Source organism: Venturia canescens, chromosome 6, assembly GCF_019457755.1.
Source record: "Venturia canescens isolate UGA chromosome 6, ASM1945775v1, whole genome shotgun sequence".
NCBI lineage: Eukaryota > Metazoa > Arthropoda > Insecta > Hymenoptera > Ichneumonidae > Venturia > Venturia canescens.
This window is the reverse complement of record NC_057426.1, coordinates 5,203,489-5,221,844: the sequence shown is the minus strand read 5'-3', so window position 1 is coordinate 5,221,844 and position 18,356 is coordinate 5,203,489. Positions and strand designations below refer to the sequence as shown.

General features: G+C 40.9%; 3 protein-coding genes and 1 long non-coding RNA gene across 4 annotated transcripts in view; 1 reads left to right on the top strand and 3 right to left on the bottom strand.

Moving 5' to 3' along the window:
* Nucleotides 1-18,356, top strand: part of hwt (heavyweight) — a 151,843-nt gene that overhangs the window by 9,963 nt on the left and 123,524 nt on the right. The window lies entirely within an intron of this gene.
* Nucleotides 1,693-4,002, bottom strand: LOC122412109 (trypsin-1-like). The gene is made up of 6 exons (XM_043421434.1): nucleotides 3,912-4,002; nucleotides 3,122-3,198; nucleotides 2,815-2,906; nucleotides 2,469-2,724; nucleotides 2,128-2,280; nucleotides 1,693-2,002 (listed from the first exon to the last, which is right to left on the bottom strand). Exons 1-6 carry the CDS (start codon nucleotides 3,955-3,957, stop codon nucleotides 1,859-1,861), a joined length of 768 nt encoding a protein of 255 aa, XP_043277369.1. The 5' UTR covers nucleotides 3,958-4,002; the 3' UTR covers nucleotides 1,693-1,858.
* Nucleotides 7,350-9,447, bottom strand: LOC122412108 (trypsin-1-like). The gene is made up of 6 exons (XM_043421433.1): nucleotides 9,366-9,447; nucleotides 8,879-8,955; nucleotides 8,358-8,449; nucleotides 8,020-8,275; nucleotides 7,777-7,929; nucleotides 7,350-7,657 (listed from the first exon to the last, which is right to left on the bottom strand). Exons 1-6 carry the CDS (start codon nucleotides 9,409-9,411, stop codon nucleotides 7,514-7,516), a joined length of 768 nt encoding a protein of 255 aa, XP_043277368.1. The 5' UTR covers nucleotides 9,412-9,447; the 3' UTR covers nucleotides 7,350-7,513.
* Nucleotides 13,552-14,559, bottom strand: LOC122412114 (uncharacterized). Its single transcript, XR_006261290.1, has 3 exons — nucleotides 14,483-14,559; nucleotides 13,798-14,053; nucleotides 13,552-13,691 (listed from the first exon to the last, which is right to left on the bottom strand). It is a non-coding gene; the product is annotated as an uncharacterized lncRNA (long non-coding RNA).

Below are 18,356 nucleotides of genomic sequence, written 5' to 3'. Positions count from 1 at the left end.
CAGAGGCGAGATCGCGAGAGTCCTCGACTCGCGCTCCTGCCTCGCGACGCGCCGTGGGAGCGTGGGCGATGTTATTGATCTAGCTGAGCTACCAGCTGACCTGCCATTCTATCCAATCGTTGTGTACACACAGACGAAATTCTGTTGTTCGAGCATCGATGCATTGCACATTCGTTAAAACTTTTCCTCCGTCACAAGAAATTCCTGCGTTTCATTATACGAACCAAAAATTCTCTGAAGCACTGAAAATATTGGCCATTTTTCTTGCTCGTGATGGTGTTTTAAAACGGAGCTCGAGCAACCGTGTACGGTTCGACTAGCGTATCACGCAGATGCATGATCAAATAATTCCACTTCAGTCTACAGGTCTCGTGTGTTCACGCTGCTCCTCACTGATTTTTATTGCTATTCAAGGTTTTCTAGACGATTGCTTCATCGGATTTTTTCCTTCCTCTCTCTCTCTCTCTTCCTCGTTCTTTGATGAGCTTTTCTGCTTCCTCTAATGAGGAACAATGCAGGTGCCGTCGATATTTATCTTTTCGACACTCGTCAGTTCCACCTCCTGTTTTTTCTCGTCTGCCTTAAATTCAAATCCCACAAGACTCCGTTTATTGTTCGTTAATTACGTTGTAAAATTTTGGTGAATGAACGGGGGTAAAAAGTTGCAACGAGTCCTAACGTTGGATGTCACACTGTCAACGATTCTTTTTTAAAAAATGCTGATCACGCCGCGATATTTGAGTTTATATCGCGGATCGCATTGATCAAAAAAATGCGTATCGTATCAGCGATGCACACTTCAACGGAGCTTCACAATATTTAGCTATTTTGTTCTGATTGTGTGACGATTTAATCAGCACTTGGATGCGTTTTTCGATAGGTCAAGCACCACTCGAGTTGCGTGTGTCTATACGCCGTGGTAAAACGCATTCCGTGTTGGATGTTCCGCTCTTTTTGCGGGCTTTTTCAATTGCATAGCTTTTTGTATTTTTGATGGCTTTCTGGCGTGTTCGTGATAGCTTTTCGGAGGATGGATCCGTTTGATTCATCGAGCCGGAGGAGGAAATAGGAAAAGAGTCGAGCTTCGTTCGCTATCCACTGCTCAACGGGCTCAACGAGATCGCATACATCTATAAACACGTGTTGGTCCGATACATTTTTATGTGTGCACATAAATCGAGAGGATCCCGGAGGTTTCCGAACAGCATTCCATTCACCGCAGCATCCTGCTGCTCCTAAACATCGATAACGGATTTTCCACCGCAGATTGCTATCACTGCAAAGTCAGGTTCCGACCAGGATCTTGGGGAAAATGTGTCATCCGGGTTTTTTCAAATTTCGGTGATGCGCAGCTATCGAGTTGGTCGAGTCCCTGGCCCTTCGTTGTATGCCGTCGAGTCAGTGGGACGCGACTCGAGAAATTCACGCGCAATGATCCTCGTGAGGCGCGGAATTCGAATCCAGGAAGTAATTGAAATTACTTTTATTGCCTGACGATTAATTATTTGCTCCAACGAGCTTATTGGGACCGTTTTTTTACAAGCGGGTGTAAAGGGATCGTTCCGGAGAGACGCGTTCAAGAAGATTCTTGAAGACGCGGTTTCTTCGATTTATGAAGAAAGTGCTTGGTCGGACAAAAGTGGGGCTAAAACGCCGGGATGGCCTTATCGAAGCGAATAAATTTCGAAAGACTTTTTTCTTTTTCATTAAATTTATTTGTGCAAAAATAAAATGAAGCCAACGAAGTTCTTTTTCATTGCTGAAACAGGCCGTGCAGAGTGGAGGTAACCGATGTGTAGTTCCGTCGCATTGAAATCGACGGTCAGACCAAAAACGCTGCAGCAATTTTGTCGTTCGTTTAAACTGCGTTAGCGTTCAGCCAGTCCACATATTCGGCAACTCTCGTGTAGACCGTCGGGTATTTTGTTGAGGCGCAGCCTTGCGCCCACGAAACGATACCCGCGAGTTGTCCATCGACGGTCAATGGACCACCGGAGTCACCCTGAAATTCGTGCGCAAATAAGCCGCGAAAAATGGCATCGAAGTCATAAGTGCATGGACTTGAAATGAAAAATGGCGACGAAATTCGTTTCTTAGATCATTTGGATCGTGAAACGGGGAACTCACGTGGCAGGATCCACTCTCAACATCGCGATCGTGGGCGCAAATGTGAGTTGGATAAACGGCCATTCCGGTGTAGCCGTAAATTTGAGTGCAGTATTGTTGAGACGTGATCATAATGTCCGTGCGTTGGAGGACCGTCGGGGTGCTTCCACCTTGCTGCAAATTCCGGGAATACCGATACATAAGTTAGCTCGCAATTTCAACAGAATTCCCCCGTAGATGAGAATGACGTAGGCTCGATGAGAATGAATTTAAAAACGAGAAGAGTCTCGTTAAACGAATATTTCAATTGGACGAAACTGCTCGATGGAGTCGGTCAATTTTTTCATTCGTTTTCAACCTACCCAGAGGCGACCCCAGCCAGAAACAGTCGCGACCGAACTATCGGGTACTACGAATCCGTGTGGAGGTAAAACTACGTTTGAAACGGTTTTCGAGTAGTGGAAATCCGTGTCGACTTTGATGAGTGCGATGTCATTCACCCACGAATCGTATGGATTGTATCCATCGTGAACGATTATTTTAACAGCGTAGTGCGTCGCTTGAGGGTCCTCCAGGTCGGTGGTACCAGCGATGACCTTGATACTGCTCGGTGACGAGCTGAATTCGTCGAATGAAGTTTTTTATTCGCGAGTGTTTTTTTTTTTTCACATTTTTTGCACCCATTTTCACTTCAGTTTTGCCACTTACCCTTTGACACAATGGGCTGCAGTTACAACGTAGTTCTTGTTGAGAACCGAACCACCGCAGAAGTGGAAACCGCCCATGGTTTGCAACGATACCTACAAAAAAGTTGGACCTCAATTTTCTCACCTTTTCAAAAGGTTTCCCTCGTTCTTTCCACTGCTGTTCACTAGCCAACGTTAGAATAATGATAATTCTCAATTTTCAATGAAACTTTGAAACTCTTCATGCAATTACATCTTTCTCATCCATTTGGCTGCGTTCTCATCTTCGAATCTTCAAACTAAATCACACTTGGAAAACAAATACTTACTTGATAAGGAATTTCTCCTTCCATAGCATTCTCGCCGTTAACAATCCTCCCGCCGAGGCCTCTCAACAGTGGGCTGCCTGCAAGTCAAACATTAAATCGCATTCGGTGGCTCGTAAAGTCGATGCTGAGAAAGTTGAAATCCTCAGAGCGCAACGAAACCTCTTTTTCCACATTCATAATTCATGTACATGAGACACTTTAGTCTAATCGATGGTTGCGAGTCTTTTTTAAAATGACGAAATCATCGTTCATCTACCGATTCAACAGACTTGATAAAACTGCATTTTTTCGAAGCTCGCAAAGACCCGGCCATTGACCAGGATGCCCGGAACCGAAGCTTTCATGCACGGACGACCAAAATCGCGGTCAGTCCGAATTGAATTTAGTAGAAATTATTACATCGATCACTGCAATCCCATTTAACCCATCAGCGGTTCCGGTGCTTACAATTCAGCCGGTGAGAGATTCTCTCGTGTGTACAGTTTCGAGTAGGGAACGTTTGATGAATGGGAGCTTGAAAATGATGCGACCCCAGGAATCGGGACTCTTTTATCTCCCAAAAACCTTGAGCGCAGCGTTAATTGGTGCTGGGAAAGAATTGAGTACTTTTCGATGGGAGGATCTTAAGAGGACTTTGAAATTGGTTGTTTTTTCTGTGACACGTGACGAGAGAATAATTTCGATGTTTAGATCCTCGGTTTTGACTTTGATACTCGATAATACTGCACCGTAACGATGTGCGAAAGTTTTTGGATTACAAGACTCTCAAACTCGTTGGTCCACTACTCACCCTGACAAAGGGCGACGAGGCCCACGAAAACTAGAGCTGACTTCATCGTTGTTGGATCCGACGAACACGAATGCTACTGGTGATTGAAGCAGTGGCACTTCGGATTTATATACGCTTTATCTCGTTGGATCAAAGCAAGAGTCCTACCATTAAACTTATGTATTCAAAAAGATTAGATCTGAAAACTCTTGATATAATCGATCGCGATTCATCCCGATTTAACTCATCGACACAAATGTATAGATTTTTCGTGCTATCTTTCCACTTCCTACATCCTTCTCCCGTTAATTTGTTCATGTTCGAATGAGTCTACAGATTCGACGGAAAAAAAACCCGAGTGAATCACTTCTCTCTTTGTCGTAGGTCTACCGAGCAGAATTTTCGTTTCTGCATACTAAATTAAATTATGTGCACTTGTGATGGGCCGAAAAATGGAGAATTTTTTAATTAGATATTCTTCGAGTACAATGTCTGAAGAATATAGAATATTCTCACCAAACTTCGTAAAGATCGGAGCATTATATTCGTAGCTATGGGTAGTTATAGTAATACTTGAATTTTTAAAAGCGATTATCTCAGAATCGTATTTTTTGAAAGACACCTTTGCGGTGGACACGATTACTAAAAAACTATTAATCCGATTCATAGCAAATTTATATACCACGTATTTATTATAATAATAACTGGGGCCTGGGCGAAGGATTTCGTATTTCGTTGGAAAAAAAATTGTAACAAAAAACCCGACGCTGAAGTTTGCAACGTTGGAGTCCAACGAAATAATCCAAAATAGCACTTGTAATTGATCAATTTTTATTTTACGAATCATTGCTATAGACTGAAAATGTTGGACTCCAACGTTGCAAACTTCAGTGTCATCAAAAAACCGAAAATTTAGCACCTCAAAAATGGATTTATTGTTAAAACTGTTGCCATTTTTTTAAATCAAAATTTTTACAAATTCTTCGTCCAGGCCCAAGCTATTATTATAATAAATAAGTGGTTCAAATTTGGTGTGGATCGGATTAATAGTTTTTTAGTTATCGTGTCCACCGCAACTGATGCTCAAAAAAGGTGCTTCCTCGAATACGCAGTTGTTCACAGTTTTTCAATAAACATTTTCTTATCGAAAAAAATCACGTTTTTTCGCTCGCGGCAGAGCCTTAATTGATTTGAGAAGAGGCTGGTCGAGTAATTCTGCAACACTCTGCGAAGATCGACTTAGAAATTCGTGGAAAGTTGTTCGTTTGAAGTTACGCTGTGATCAGCTTCTGGCAGGACAACCTCATCGTCGAGTCTCAAATCCGGTCGTGATCAGACCTTAAAAAGGTGAAAATGATAAACCTGTTCGCTATTCTGTTTGAAGTTCCTGCTTTCAAATTCTTTTTATTCATTCAATCTTAATTTATCTAAATTAGTATCAATTAAGGTACTGCGACGTTACATTAGTTGAGAGCGCTGTCGAGCTGCTTAGGACAACGAAACATCCCGATATCCTCGGAAGGTCGCTTCTATAAATTGTAGACGAGGACCCGGTCTCGAAGGGTGTTTTTTTCAGCTTCAAGGTTCAAGCCAGAGTGAGACATTCGAGCACTCCAGAAGTGCCAAGAGTAATTTGCATTTCTCAGAAAAGTTCAAGACGCAAAATATTTACTCATTTGTATCAATTATTATAAACCGGAATCCAAACACTCCCAGGTTCATCGTAGTCAACAAAATAATCCATTTTTTCGGCGACTTATTTCCTCAGTGGATGTATCGTTCGGCGTAGATTTTTTTCGTGCTCGCTATTCTCGACCGCATCTTGTGCATTTCTGATGCGGTATCAAACGTTCAATGTCAAACTGACAGATCGATCTACAGCAGGCGATTTTACGATTATTGTTCTGTTGGATAGAGATTTCTCAACGTTAATGTACATGCGAAAGGTGTCCGGAAAGACAAAAAGTAGCTTTTCATTTCAAGTGTGCGACGCTTTCGTTATCGATCACGTTAGTCAATCAAATTTTTCAATGATAAGCAGTTGATAATCTCAGCATCGTTCTGGTTTTGTGAAATCTGCTATTTGTGTACACTGACCCGCTGTTATCAATTCAAACCAACGACGCAGTTAATACCGTTTTTTTTTGTTTTTCACTCCCTTTTCCTACTTTCTCTAGTCAGCAATGGTTATCGCGGACAGCATTGCGGTGCAATGCTCGTCTTTTACGGTTACGCGGATCTAATGATCATAAAAACGGAATTACGAGAGTTGGAAAAGAGATTCGAGGAGAGTTACGAGATAATTCGATTTTTGGTTTGCTCTGTGACATAGAGCAGAGCGGTGACTCCGATTAGCGCACGATTCAAACATTGGATTCCTCAATTATTTCGAGTCGCTCTGGAAAACCGCATAATTTTGTCGATTTTTTTCCATGATCTGCAAAAAAGCTGAAAAATTGCAACGCAGGTGATACGTGAATTCGTCGCAAACTGTTTTGTTTGTTTATTTTTTAACAATCCGGCGTTTTCACAGGTCAGTCTTATCAGCTCGATTTTGATTGCTTACGCTTTTCGCAGCTTCTGAACTGATCAATTAATCAAGCGCTTGGAACAGGCTCATTCTGTACTTTTTTTCATATCACGTCGTTTCTTTAGGATCAGCGACATTTTCCGAGCGATTAATTGAAAAACTTTGGAATTTCTGACTAATCGGTGTCAAATGAATATTTTTTCGTAAATGTTTCAACAAAAGTGTACAATTTGGAATCCAGTGTAATGGTAGATTGAATTTGACTTTTTAACAATATTCTAGAAATTAGGAAAAATAATTCGATTGCTTTATGAAGTTGAAGTTCAAAATATAATAAGGAAAAGAAAAATTATAAATGTATCGAAATAATTTACTGATCTCAGTTTAAAACTGCGAAGGATCAAGTCGAAGCATCCTTAGATCTCAGCCAAAGCAGGTGCCGAACGAAATGCAACTCGAACAGTCTCCGGGAAGGTTTATTCATTGGTGCAACGAAAAAAATCAACGTAGGAATGCGTCCTGAAGTTTGAGGTTTGAAACTAACGAAAAAATCGTCGAAAAACGAACGATGCTGAAGTTTGCAACGTTGGAGACCAACGAAATTGACGAAAATAATATTTGCAATTGACCAATTTTTTATTTGACGAATCAGTGATGCAGAGTGAAAAACAACGAATTGCAAATTAGGCAAGTAACAAAATCGAAGAATTACTGGAATCGTTGGAGAGTTTTTTCGGCTCATTCAGTGTCATGAAAAACGATGCTTTACTCGATCACAAGAAATTTGAGAGTTCGCCTGAACTTGTGAGCGATTCTTGAATGTGGGGATCAGGCTCCCACTCCGACGTCGACCACGAAAGGTTTTGCACATTGTTTTAATTCCTTTTGAATACATAATCCGGAAAGGAAGAAAATTGACTTTCAATCAGTTCGGTGATTTATTGAATTTTATTCAGAGCAAGTAAAACGAAAGCTTCTGCTGATCATTTACATTGGACTAGTTGGACAAGAGGAGAAATAATTGCGAACGCACTCGCGCAGCTCCTTCAGATCAAGTTTAACGAGCAGAAGTCCAGTGCCAGGCCCTTTTCGTTTAGACAGCATAATAGTTTATCCAGTCGACGTATTCGGCCACTCTCGTGTACACAGTTGGGTATTTGGTCAAGGCGCAGCCTCGTGACCAGGAAACGATACCTGCGAGTTGTCCATCGACGGTTAAAGGACCACCCGAGTCACCCTGAAATTCATACAAAAATGAGCCATCGAAGATCGGTCGTTGCAGACCTTTTCAGATTTGTGGACGGAACCTTCGACCAGAAACTCTCATCAAAGCCATTTTCGTTTGCAATAACTCACGTTGCAAGCTCCAGTCTCGACGTTGGGATCCCGAGCGCAGATGTGAGTCGAGTAAATGTTCAGTCCAGAATTCGAGTAAACTTTGCTGCAATATTGTTGAGATGCGATCAGAATGTCCGCACGTTGAAGTACCGTTGGCGATTGTCCACCTTGCTGGAAATTTCATAAATTCCGATGAACTCATTGAGTAGGAAACACTCGATGAGAATTGACTGGATTTTTTTTCGTTCAATATTCTCTTACCCCGAGGCGTCCCCAGCCGGTGACAGTGGCGATCGAGTCTTCGGGTACGCTGAAGCCTTGTATCGGTAAAACCACGTTTGCAACGGTTTTGGAATAATGGAAATCAGTGTCGACTTTGATGAGGGCGATGTCATTGACCCATGAATCGTGTTTATTGTATTCAGCGTGAACTGTTATTTTAACAGCGTAATGCGTCGCTTGAGGGTCCTCCAGGTCGGTCGTACCAGCGATGACTTTGATCTCACTCGGTGATTTACTGAATTTGTTAAATCAATTTTTCACTTACGCCTCCTTCCCATTTCTTTATCATACCAAGTTTCAACACTTTTTTCACTTACCCGTGGACACAGTGGGCTGCGGTAAGAACGTAGTTTTTGTTGAGGACTGAACCACCGCAGAAGTGGAAACTCCTCATGGTTTGCAACGATACCTGCAAACACGAATAGTTGAAAAAAGTCAGTGACTGTTCAGTGTGAATTTTTATTTCGCGTTATATATTCTCATTTTTTGACTATTTTATTATTTGTCATCCAATCGAATCAAGATTTTCTACCATGGATTTTCAATTAGGGGAAAATTAAAATACGGGGCAAAACGGATTTTTCCAAATCTGAAATATTGTAAAATTCATACTTTTTTTTGTGAGCCCAAACTACTTTTTTACCCGAAATTAGTCTGAACTGGTCAATTTTGAAGAAAAATGGACACATGAGGGGGTTTCACGAAATTCGGGAAACTAGAGCCGCAAATCCAATTCGGGGACTCAAACGTGGTTATGTGTCCATTTTGCCCCATAATTTCCTATATTGATATTTTTTTTGTTTACTTTCTTTTTCCCTCATTTACAATTCGTACTTACTTGATAGGGGAATTCGCCCTCTTGAGCGTCCTGGCCATTAACAATCCTTCCACCGAAACCCCTCGACATTGGACTACCTTTAGCGATAATAAACTTTTCAGACTCTGACGATAAGTATTTCAATGAAAATGAAAGTATATGGACAACATTATTGTTTTGTGTTGATTCTAAAGTAAACTGTAATTCTGTCTGGTGAGTGGGTTTCATTTTTAAATTGATTTTCAAAATGAATTTTTTCCATTGGCACTTTCTTTGAAGACATTTTGGTTCTCGTGATTTTCTCATTGTGATATTTTTCTAGAGCTTCCGTGCTTGGCGTTGATACGCACGCTGAGCACAGAGCAGAGACGAAATGACAATGAAAAACTTGTTAACTATGTGACTTATGATTTTTGAAAGTTGTTGAGGTCTTGGACAAATGGTACTCGAAAGGCATGTGATTTCCAAGGTGTTGATAGTGTTGATGCGCAAAAAGAAAATTTCTCACCCCGACAAAGTGCCACGATCGCCACGAATACCAAAGCTGTCTTCATCGTTGTAGAATGTCGTCCAACTGTGATTTAAACGGCGAAAGATCGGGTTAATATACTCTTTGGTGTTGCCGCAGAGAAGCACAGAATCATGCATCCGAATCAAATTATTGAAAAAAAACGATTAGATACGTTTGGGAGATTTTACTGCTATCATTGAATGAGAAACATTCTGATTTAGCTTATCGATGTAAATTCCCAAATTCCGGGTGTTTATCTTTTGATTGAATTCTCAAATTCTCAAGCCCACGCATTTCGTGATAATTGCAGCATCGACTGAACCTGAAAAATTGTCGTCGTTGGCAGTGTAGTTAAAACTCGAGCTTCAATTTCGCATCAGAAAAATGTTGTGTGATTTCTTTAGCGTAAGCTTTTCATTTTTTGTGAAAAAAGAGAATTTCAGACAATGCCGCTTCGTAGAGAGTCGAGGGAAAACCTCGGGGCGGTAAAATCTGAGGGATTTGCTCCAAAAATAGTTTTCATTGATATTTTGGAGGATTTTTTGAAAAATATACAACTTAAAATACCAACTATGTTCGAACGAAAATTCCCTTCAAACACAAAAATCTTTGTTATTGAAAATTGATATTCTTTGCATCAATTAAGAATATTCAAATATTTAATACTTTTTATAAGAATTTTCGATATTGCAGAACCAAAGTGATACTACAGAACACGTTATTTGTTTATTTTTTATTATCGATAATGGATAACACAATTGCGTCTCTCGGTGGATGACTTATCTGAGCAACGTTACAATTTGCATCGATCAATGAACGATTTCGTCCCGGCGATTCTATTTTTGTTGATGATTGTATAACAAAGCTGTTTTCTGACCCGTGATTTCTCAGTTCCGTTCAGCATCGTCCCAAGCCTGGAGATCGAGCCTGAAAGTATTGAATGGAACGTGGGATTTTTTTCTCATTTTTTCTCATTCGTCTAATGGAAAAGCCTCCTTAAATTTTCAGAGTTCATTTGAACATCGACGTATCTCCTGTCAAAATTTGTGCAACCTCCACTGAAAAAGGGAATTCCTTGATTCAATAAAAAAAATATTATGGAATCAACGAATAAACAAATTAATGACGAATTGGAAGATCGATCTATATATGACAAGTGCTCGATCGAAGCGGGATGTCTGGTCGTGAAAGTACGTGATCGATCTCCAAAATTCCCGGGTCACGTATGCATATTTATATCTTATGCATAGCAGTGATTCGTCTCTCGTTATCGACGATATAAATCGAATAAATTCGAGGATAATCAGGACTCGATAAGCTTGCCATCTCGTAGATAGGGTGCGCTATTTTTGTACATCCGTGCGATGTTCCCGATAATAGCGAGCGACTGAAAGACGCAATTGTGGGAAGAGTTTTTTTTTACCTCCGCTTTCCATTCTGTTCACCGCCACATTCAATGATGATTGAATGGAGGAGAATGGCGGAGCGGTCCGTAGTCGGAGTCTCGATCACTCAAAATTGCACAGTGATATTTCCACGTTCTTCATCTCCGGGTTTTGCGTCAAAATGAGAATCCTACCAGCGAAAAAATATACTCGAAGTTACACAGAAATCCGATTTTCCGCATCATTTGGCTCGTCATGCACAACAGCTTTGGCTGAAATCCAAACGACCATTTCGGAGACTAACAGGTAGTACTTCGGGCCGGTGATTCTGATGGTAATAGTTGGCCCTCGCTGCTCGGCCGTAAGATTATTACGTGGACCTACACATGTCCTGATGGACAAGCAAAAACGCTTCTGAAAACCGCCCGAGCAATTCGATTTTGTTCTACTGACTGTGATGGTTCATTTGAAAATTTGAGGGTGGTAAAAAAAAATTTGACTATTAAAATAGACACGATGAGGAAAGAGGTTTATTGCTTCAGCAGAGTGTGATTAATCCAGAAATCGTGGCGAACGAGACGAAATTTGTTGGTTCGACGAAAATTTGATTGTTTCAGTTACTCGATTCGCTGGACTGACAAAAAATTGCCCCTCGCAACAGGAACGTCAACAAAAGTATTGGAGAATCAACGAATTTTATTTGTCGACGATTTTCCGATGCAACAAAATTCTGGTCGGATCTTCGAATTCCTTTTTTCAGTGCAAGCTCGAATGAACTTTTCAGACGATTGTAAAGAGCGAGGATGGAAGAAGACAGAACAGTTTTTCAAAAAAATTTGCTTAATTCAATAATGAAACAATGCGAAGCTTCGGATGAAATAGAAAAACGACCCGAACACAAAATTCATTGTTCTGCAAATACATTATCTGACATTATTTCGATTGCTTCAGTTTATTGGCCCGTTTCATCCAATTTGTTATTCAATTCGGTTCAAAGGTTATTCGTCGGTCCTTTTCCGAGTGCTCTTTGAAACTCGAGTTCCACGACGAAGGTAGAGCTGACCCAGACGATGCAAAGGAGGCGAATATCGAAGGATCGTTGTGTTGCCAACGTAATCGAAAAATAATCTTTCTCCTCGAACGCTACTCGATGTCTTTTTCGGTTTGACGCTTTCATTGCGAAAGCTGTACAAAGAATTTGCAATAAAATTACTGACAAACTCGTGCCAAGTATAAACCTTGAAACGTGCACAATTTTCAGTAGAGACAACGTTCTCAAAAGTCGTCTTTTAACTGCACCGTAGAAGCGCTACGCAACTTCTAATTCATTACGAAGGCAGAAACGACTCGAGGGGGTGGATATAATTTGATTAATAAATCAAGTTTTCCGTTTTATGTCAGTTGCGAGCTTCGTAATTAGACGGAGGGGTGAGACTCCTTTACGTAATCATACGCGAGTATAATCGTAGGTGAAAACACTGATGGAATTAATTGTGTTGTGAAAAGCGATAGCGGGTCGATAACTTCGGTGGGAATCTGGCTCCCGTAAATCGAAAGGTCGAAGCCCTCGAGTAAGGCTCTTCGGCGCAAGTTTCCTGCGACGCTATTACTACCGAGACAACTTTATTTGTCCGGAGTGTTCCTAAGCATCAGTGACGTCAACGGTTTCGCTTTCTTCGCTGAATATCGGGACACTTGGAACTAGCATTTTTTCCCTTCCGCGTATGTTAATTGGTATTTCGTCACTCGAAAATGAAAACTTTCGTTCGTCAATTGATCTGTAAGAGCGAAGGTATATCTGTAGAGAACCACTGCACTTCAGAATCGCTTGACCTGGACCGTCAGCGAGAGGGGGAGGAGGTGAGTGGGGGTGGAACTCTCTTGTGGGTGGTGAGCTCTCGTTCCTGCAACTATTCCAATCTCTCTGCCTGGCAACTCCTGGCAAGAATCGGTAAACTAGTTATCTCAATCTCCATTAGGTTCGCATTTTAAAATTCCTAAATTCGTCGATGATCCTCCCGATTGTGCAAACTTAACAAAACGATCGGAAAACGATTTGTTGGTTGAAAGAGCCGACTTCAGTTGAAAATTGAAACTATACAGAAGTTGACGAGAAATTCGGTAGGAAGGAGAATCAACTTGACAACGGTTTACATTTTTTAGTACGTTTTTCAATTGCTATCGATTCGGAGTCCGAGAAACACGAGCCATCGTCACTCCGGAAGCCTTGTCAGTCGTTAAAACCGTATGAACGCTTATCCACTCCATGTATTCGCTTACTCTCGTGAAAACGGAGGGGTATTTAGTCGAGCGACAGCCCCGGGCCCAAGAAACGATACCGACGAGTACTCCGTTGACGGTCAGAGGACCACCTGAATCACCCTGAAATCCATACGAGCATAAACTATTAGGATGAAAGAGTACAGCGATACTTTAGAAATTCTATTGCAAGTTAATTTTTTTCTCAGACACAGTCGACTGCTGGGAAATGCACTTTTCGTTAGCCACAAACTCTTAGTATTTTCTATTCAATGAATATTTTATTGCTCCTCGTTCACTCGTGGCGAATGAAATTCGTGAAGGAATTGTACGATTCTACTTTTGGGTCATCTCGAGTACTAAATTCGATATTGTTTTATTCAACTATTTACAATCCTCAGTCGCTTCTACGTTTATAAAAATTTTTTAAATTACGTTAATCGTTTGGTACTTTAAAAGACTTGTAGACAGAAATATTTCGTATTCGTTATAATAGAGGATGGAAATTTATAATAGAACAAAAACTCACTTGACAGAATCCAGTTTCGACATTGGGGTCACAAGCGCAGATATTTGTTGGGTAAATTTTGTTCGTAGGATAATAAATTCTCCAACAGTCTATTTGAGGTACGATCAAGATGTGTGCACGTTGAAGTTTTGTCGGAAATTCACCACCTTCCTGCACAGATTGCATAAATACTGCTTCATTGATTGGCTTATGAAGAAAAATTGGGGTACTTTGGTGTCCGCAGATATTTACCAACTGATTTGGTTTTTAAACGTACCCAAAGACGCCCCCATCCGGAAACAGTGGCGACCGAGTAATCGGATACTTGGACATTTTGCTGAGGCAGAACTACGTTGGAAATTGTCCTTGAAAAAATGAATTCTGGGCTCACTTTGACAAGAGCAATGTCATTCACTACCACGAATCGCTTCGACGATATTCAGCGTGGATAATTATTTTGACAACGCGATGCATCGATGCTGGCTTTTCCAAGTCGATTGTGCCAGCGACGATTTTCATGTTGCCCGGAGAATCTGAAATTGGGCAAAATCACTATTTTGAGCTTGCAATTGATTTTTTCAGGGTCCCGAGTCTTGCTCAGGCTTCTAATTTTTCAATCGTACTCCGCGACGCAATGAGCAGCAGTGAGAACATAATTTTTGTTGAGTATCGAGCCACCGCAATTGTGGAAGCCGTTCAGGTATTGCAACGACACGTGCGAACAGAAACAAGTAGAAGAGGCAAGTTTTCGTCAGACGCTGCTTCCGAGAGTTTCTCTCGAAGAACAATCGCGAGGCTGTCGCGTCTTTGGATATTTTTCATTCAAGAAACGTACCGAACTATTCGTTAATTACAAAGAAATTATTGTTAGAAGCGAGTTCGAAATGATGGAATATTTCATAGTTTTTACTTCCTTTCCTTGCTTTTTTCCATGTTAATTAGTCTTCGAAGTGAATACTCACTTGGTACGGCAGCTCGCCTTCTCTGGCTTCATGGCCATTGACGATTCTCCGGTCGAAGCTTCCCGACGTCGGACTACCTAAGGAAAAAACCCGTTCATTCGTCAACGTGAGGTAGTGAAAAACAGAAACAACGAGCGATGGTTTTTCCGACGAAGAATGGGAAACTCATCACACGGAGATAATTTTCAGGGACTTCTAGCAATAATGTGATCGAACAAAATTTCGTTTTCTCTCTATACGAGCCACTTGTCCGATATAATTTATTAATAGCCACAGCTTATAGTGAGAATGAAAAATTTCTATTAAAAAAAGTATCGATTACGTTGGATGTTTGCAGAAAATAAGTTTTTACCTTGACTCAGTGCCACGAGAGTTAGGAGTACCGAAGGAAACATCATCCTCGACAATTCCCGAGAGAAAGACAGCTGCGACATTCGGTAAAGAAAAAAATGGACTGAAATATCGCCTCTTTAAGCACAACAATCCAAAAAGTGTCTCACAATCTTGCGATAAAACAATGAAGTGCTTCAGTGAAGTCTCGTTATTTTCGATAGCGATTTATTTTGATTCGGTTCATTGGCATCATTTTTCGTCTTATCTTCAGAGTGATCGTTTCGATTTTTGCACAGCCTCGGAAATTATTTGTGTTTCGTTCCCTAAATCAAGCTCATTTGTCTCAGCTAATTAGGCTGACAGAAATCCCTTGCAGTTGTCGTTTATGCTCGTTCATTCAGAATTTTATTCATTAAGGGGTTTACCCTAATGAGACGGCCAAAAAAAACTATTTTCACGAATTTTTTTGACTGTTATAAATTATAAATATGGATATAAAAAGTGTTAGACCTAAAAAATGTACTCTTAAAATACACAAAAATTTGTTTTTTTTGTTTAATGAAAAAATGGTGGCTATTTTTCCACAAACTACGAAAAAGCACGTTTTTTTCATCGCTTTTTGCAAAAAAAAATAGTCCTGCTCAAAATTTTAAAATTCGTATGATATGCGCTCATAGCTACGGTCATAAAGAACACGTAGCAAAATTTTTGTAAGGATCGGCGGTTGCATAGTTTCAGAGATTTTATCAACAAGCCATCAAAAAATGTAATTTTGAGAAAAACACGTTTCTCAAAACTACGCTTAGACTGCTCGGATCTTTATAAAATTTTACCGTGATACTTTTAAATAGGTATGATACTTTCGAAAAATGCAAAAAAATGGATTTTTGAAAATTCTCACTTTTCCCGAAACGCGCTTCTGACGCGATCGACTAATGCGAAGTTAATTTGTAGAGGAATATTTGATATTACAGCTCATCAGGGATGATGAACAACTCTCGTCAGTATTTGTGTATTGAATGAAATTTGTGTTGATTCAGCTTTTGATGTCGATGGTGCGGAGAGCAATCGAATAGATCAATCGCGATAAGTTGATAAGCTAAGCGCAACGCTGATTCGGTTGACTATGCTGTTTACGTATCTTCGATGCTATCAACTAAAACGCGGTGGGGTTTTTTCCAGTTTTGTGTCTCTGAGCTCGTGGTATCGTTTCGCTTTGCGATTGTCGTCATAGAGCTGCTCAAATTCTTCTAATTCTTGTTTTCGTTCGGCAAAGAGAAGCTCAAAGGCGCGAGTGTGGCGTTAACGGGGAATTCGATTTTCTGGATGATCTTGGTCCTCGGGTACAATAGCTTTGACCAAGATCCAATCGACTCGTTCGAGCGAACGAGAATCGGCCGTCAGGAATGCCGTTTCGATGTTGGTCACTGTCGCTATTCGTAAAACCACGATACGAGCCTCAATGGAATGATTGAATACGGGAAAACGAAAGAAATGTAGAGCGAAAAATGAAATTCCACGAGAACATGGAGCGAAGTTTGTAAATAAGAAAAATTGTCGAACGCAAGTTCAGAAAAATTGTTGTCTGCATTAAAAAAAAAACTTTCGTCCTAGAACTGTAAACTTGGTGACGTTTGTAAGAGACATAAAAAACAGAAAATTCGTAAAACTTTTCACATTTTTTCAAAGACTCTTCCGTTTGATCTGATTTTTTATCTTCGTTCGCACTGAAAATCATCGCATTTTATAAAATAAATGAAAATGCTCGGAGCAATGGACCCGGTGAGTGTTTTTTTAATTAGACAAACGAACGGTGCCTCCTTAAAAATAGAAAGATGTGAATGCCCGGTTATTGGGACAGAGCGGGCTTGCGCACGAACAGCCATAAACACATCCAGTCGCGCGCTATTTTTGTGACGCAAAAATGAGAAAAGGAGGATGAAGACTCGCGAAGAATTCGATGTTTTTGGAAAAAAGTGTGATTGAATATTATACTGCGACAGAAAGCCAAGCGAGAAATTCAGCGGCGCGTATTTGCTCCGAAATATATGATTCTCTGGTAATCCACAGTTTTTATCATACGAAATCGTCCTTTCTCCGGACTCTCTTTTTCTCCCAGACGATTTCAATCCCCCTCTCGACTTTCTCGCACGAGACTCCACAGGCTTATGCGACGTTTTCGACGAGAATGGTCACCATATCTTGAAACGAGAATCGCCTTCGCTTCGTCTCTGAATTAGATCCCCGACACTTTCGCAGCATTTGTGAGTGAGAGGATCGTCGTAGAAGTTTTTTGTAGTCAAAGAATTATTTGTAGGCTTCATTCATAATCAAAAGACTTCAAAGCACGAATGTTTTGGAGAAAATTCTTAAAAAACGATCAAAAGTGAAGTTTTGCACGAAATACTTCGTTGCATTCAGAACTTTAGCTTAAATAAAATTAAACCGAGCCCGATTAATCGATTTTCAACTCCATTCTGGCTTCTTCGATCCCTTCACTCGAGATTCGAGTCCACGAAAGTACCGGGGACGGTTCGTCGCCGAACGAAAACTCCAGTTTTTGGGTTACCAGCGAAAAACTCATTTTCCTGTCCGACCAAAAGTCCGTGACACAGATTTCCTCTTCTGCTTTCTTTTACGCGTAAAAAGTTTTTTATATACGTAAAGAATGCGAGAAGAGAGTACTCTGCAAGCATCTGTGAAGCTTCTGCTCACTCTTTTGTATAGGATCAGTGTATAATTTCTCTGGAATCGTCAGGGATTTGCGGTAATTGTATATATACACGAGTGGAATCTGGGTGCCGCTGATGAAAGGGTGGGATGTGTACATAGCGCTGGGGAGACGCGTATCCAGTTGGCATTCGCGGGAAGATGTAAGCGCATCACATAAATTCATCGTTATGGAAAGCTCAAACTTATTGCTGCGCGTCGAGCAACAACGTCCTCGAGATCCCGTTGCTTGTCAGAGTTCAAAGTTCATGGCACGCGTTGGGAATCGATGGGGTGCGCTTGTGAAATCCGAACATCTTGATTGGAAAAACAATGCTTGTTCGTCGGCGTTGAGAAACGCGATTTTCCGCACCGGCAACGAAATATTGATTTTCTCATTGCTAAGGATTTTTTGGAAACCGATCGATTGGTGACTTTGCTCGACTTTGCTGAGCGTGAGATCGATTAAGTTTTGATCAACTCGCATAAAAAATACTCTCGTTCTCGGACACTATTCTTAGAGACGTAAAAAAGTGAGCGCAGAATTTTCATTCCGAGGAAAACGGAAAGGATACACTGGCGCTGGTCTCTTGGGAAGTGGGTCCGATCCCCGAAAGGAGAGCCGCCAGAAACGTGGAACCTCGCGAGCATAGAAATTCAGGTTGGATTATCCCCCAACGTTGGACATTTGATGTACAAGAGTGAGAGTCACTCGAGCGCGCGTGGGTGGTTTGTGCTTTAAGTGAGCTCTCCCCCGTGAGCTTTCTCGCCTGGCAAAGTCACGAGTGGTGAATCGCTGCTATCTCTATTTCGAAGTTGGGCTTTTCAAAGC

What these genes read in the sequence shown, in the direction of transcription:
- LOC122412108 (XM_043421433.1), bottom strand. Translation starts at nt 9,411, where the DNA reads ATGAAGACAGCTTTGGTATTCGTGGCGATCGTGGCACTTTGTCGGG. An exon ending in AGGGCGAATTCCCCTATCAA is followed by an intron (nt 8,450 to 8,878) that starts GTAAGTACGAAT and finishes TCGTGTTTGCAG; the next exon opens with GTATCGTTGCAAACCATGAG. An exon ending in CCGGCTGGGGACGCCTCGGG is followed by an intron (nt 7,930 to 8,019) that starts GTAAGAGAATAT and finishes TGAAATTTCCAG; the next exon opens with CAAGGTGGACAATCGCCAAC.
- LOC122412109 (XM_043421434.1), bottom strand. Translation starts at nt 3,957, where the DNA reads ATGAAGTCAGCTCTAGTTTTCGTGGGCCTCGTCGCCCTTTGTCAGG. An exon ending in AAGGAGAAATTCCTTATCAA is followed by an intron (nt 2,907 to 3,121) that starts GTAAGTATTTGT and finishes ACTTTTTTGTAG; the next exon opens with GTATCGTTGCAAACCATGGG. An exon ending in CTGGCTGGGGTCGCCTCTGG is followed by an intron (nt 2,281 to 2,468) that starts GTAGGTTGAAAA and finishes CGGAATTTGCAG; the next exon opens with CAAGGTGGAAGCACCCCGAC.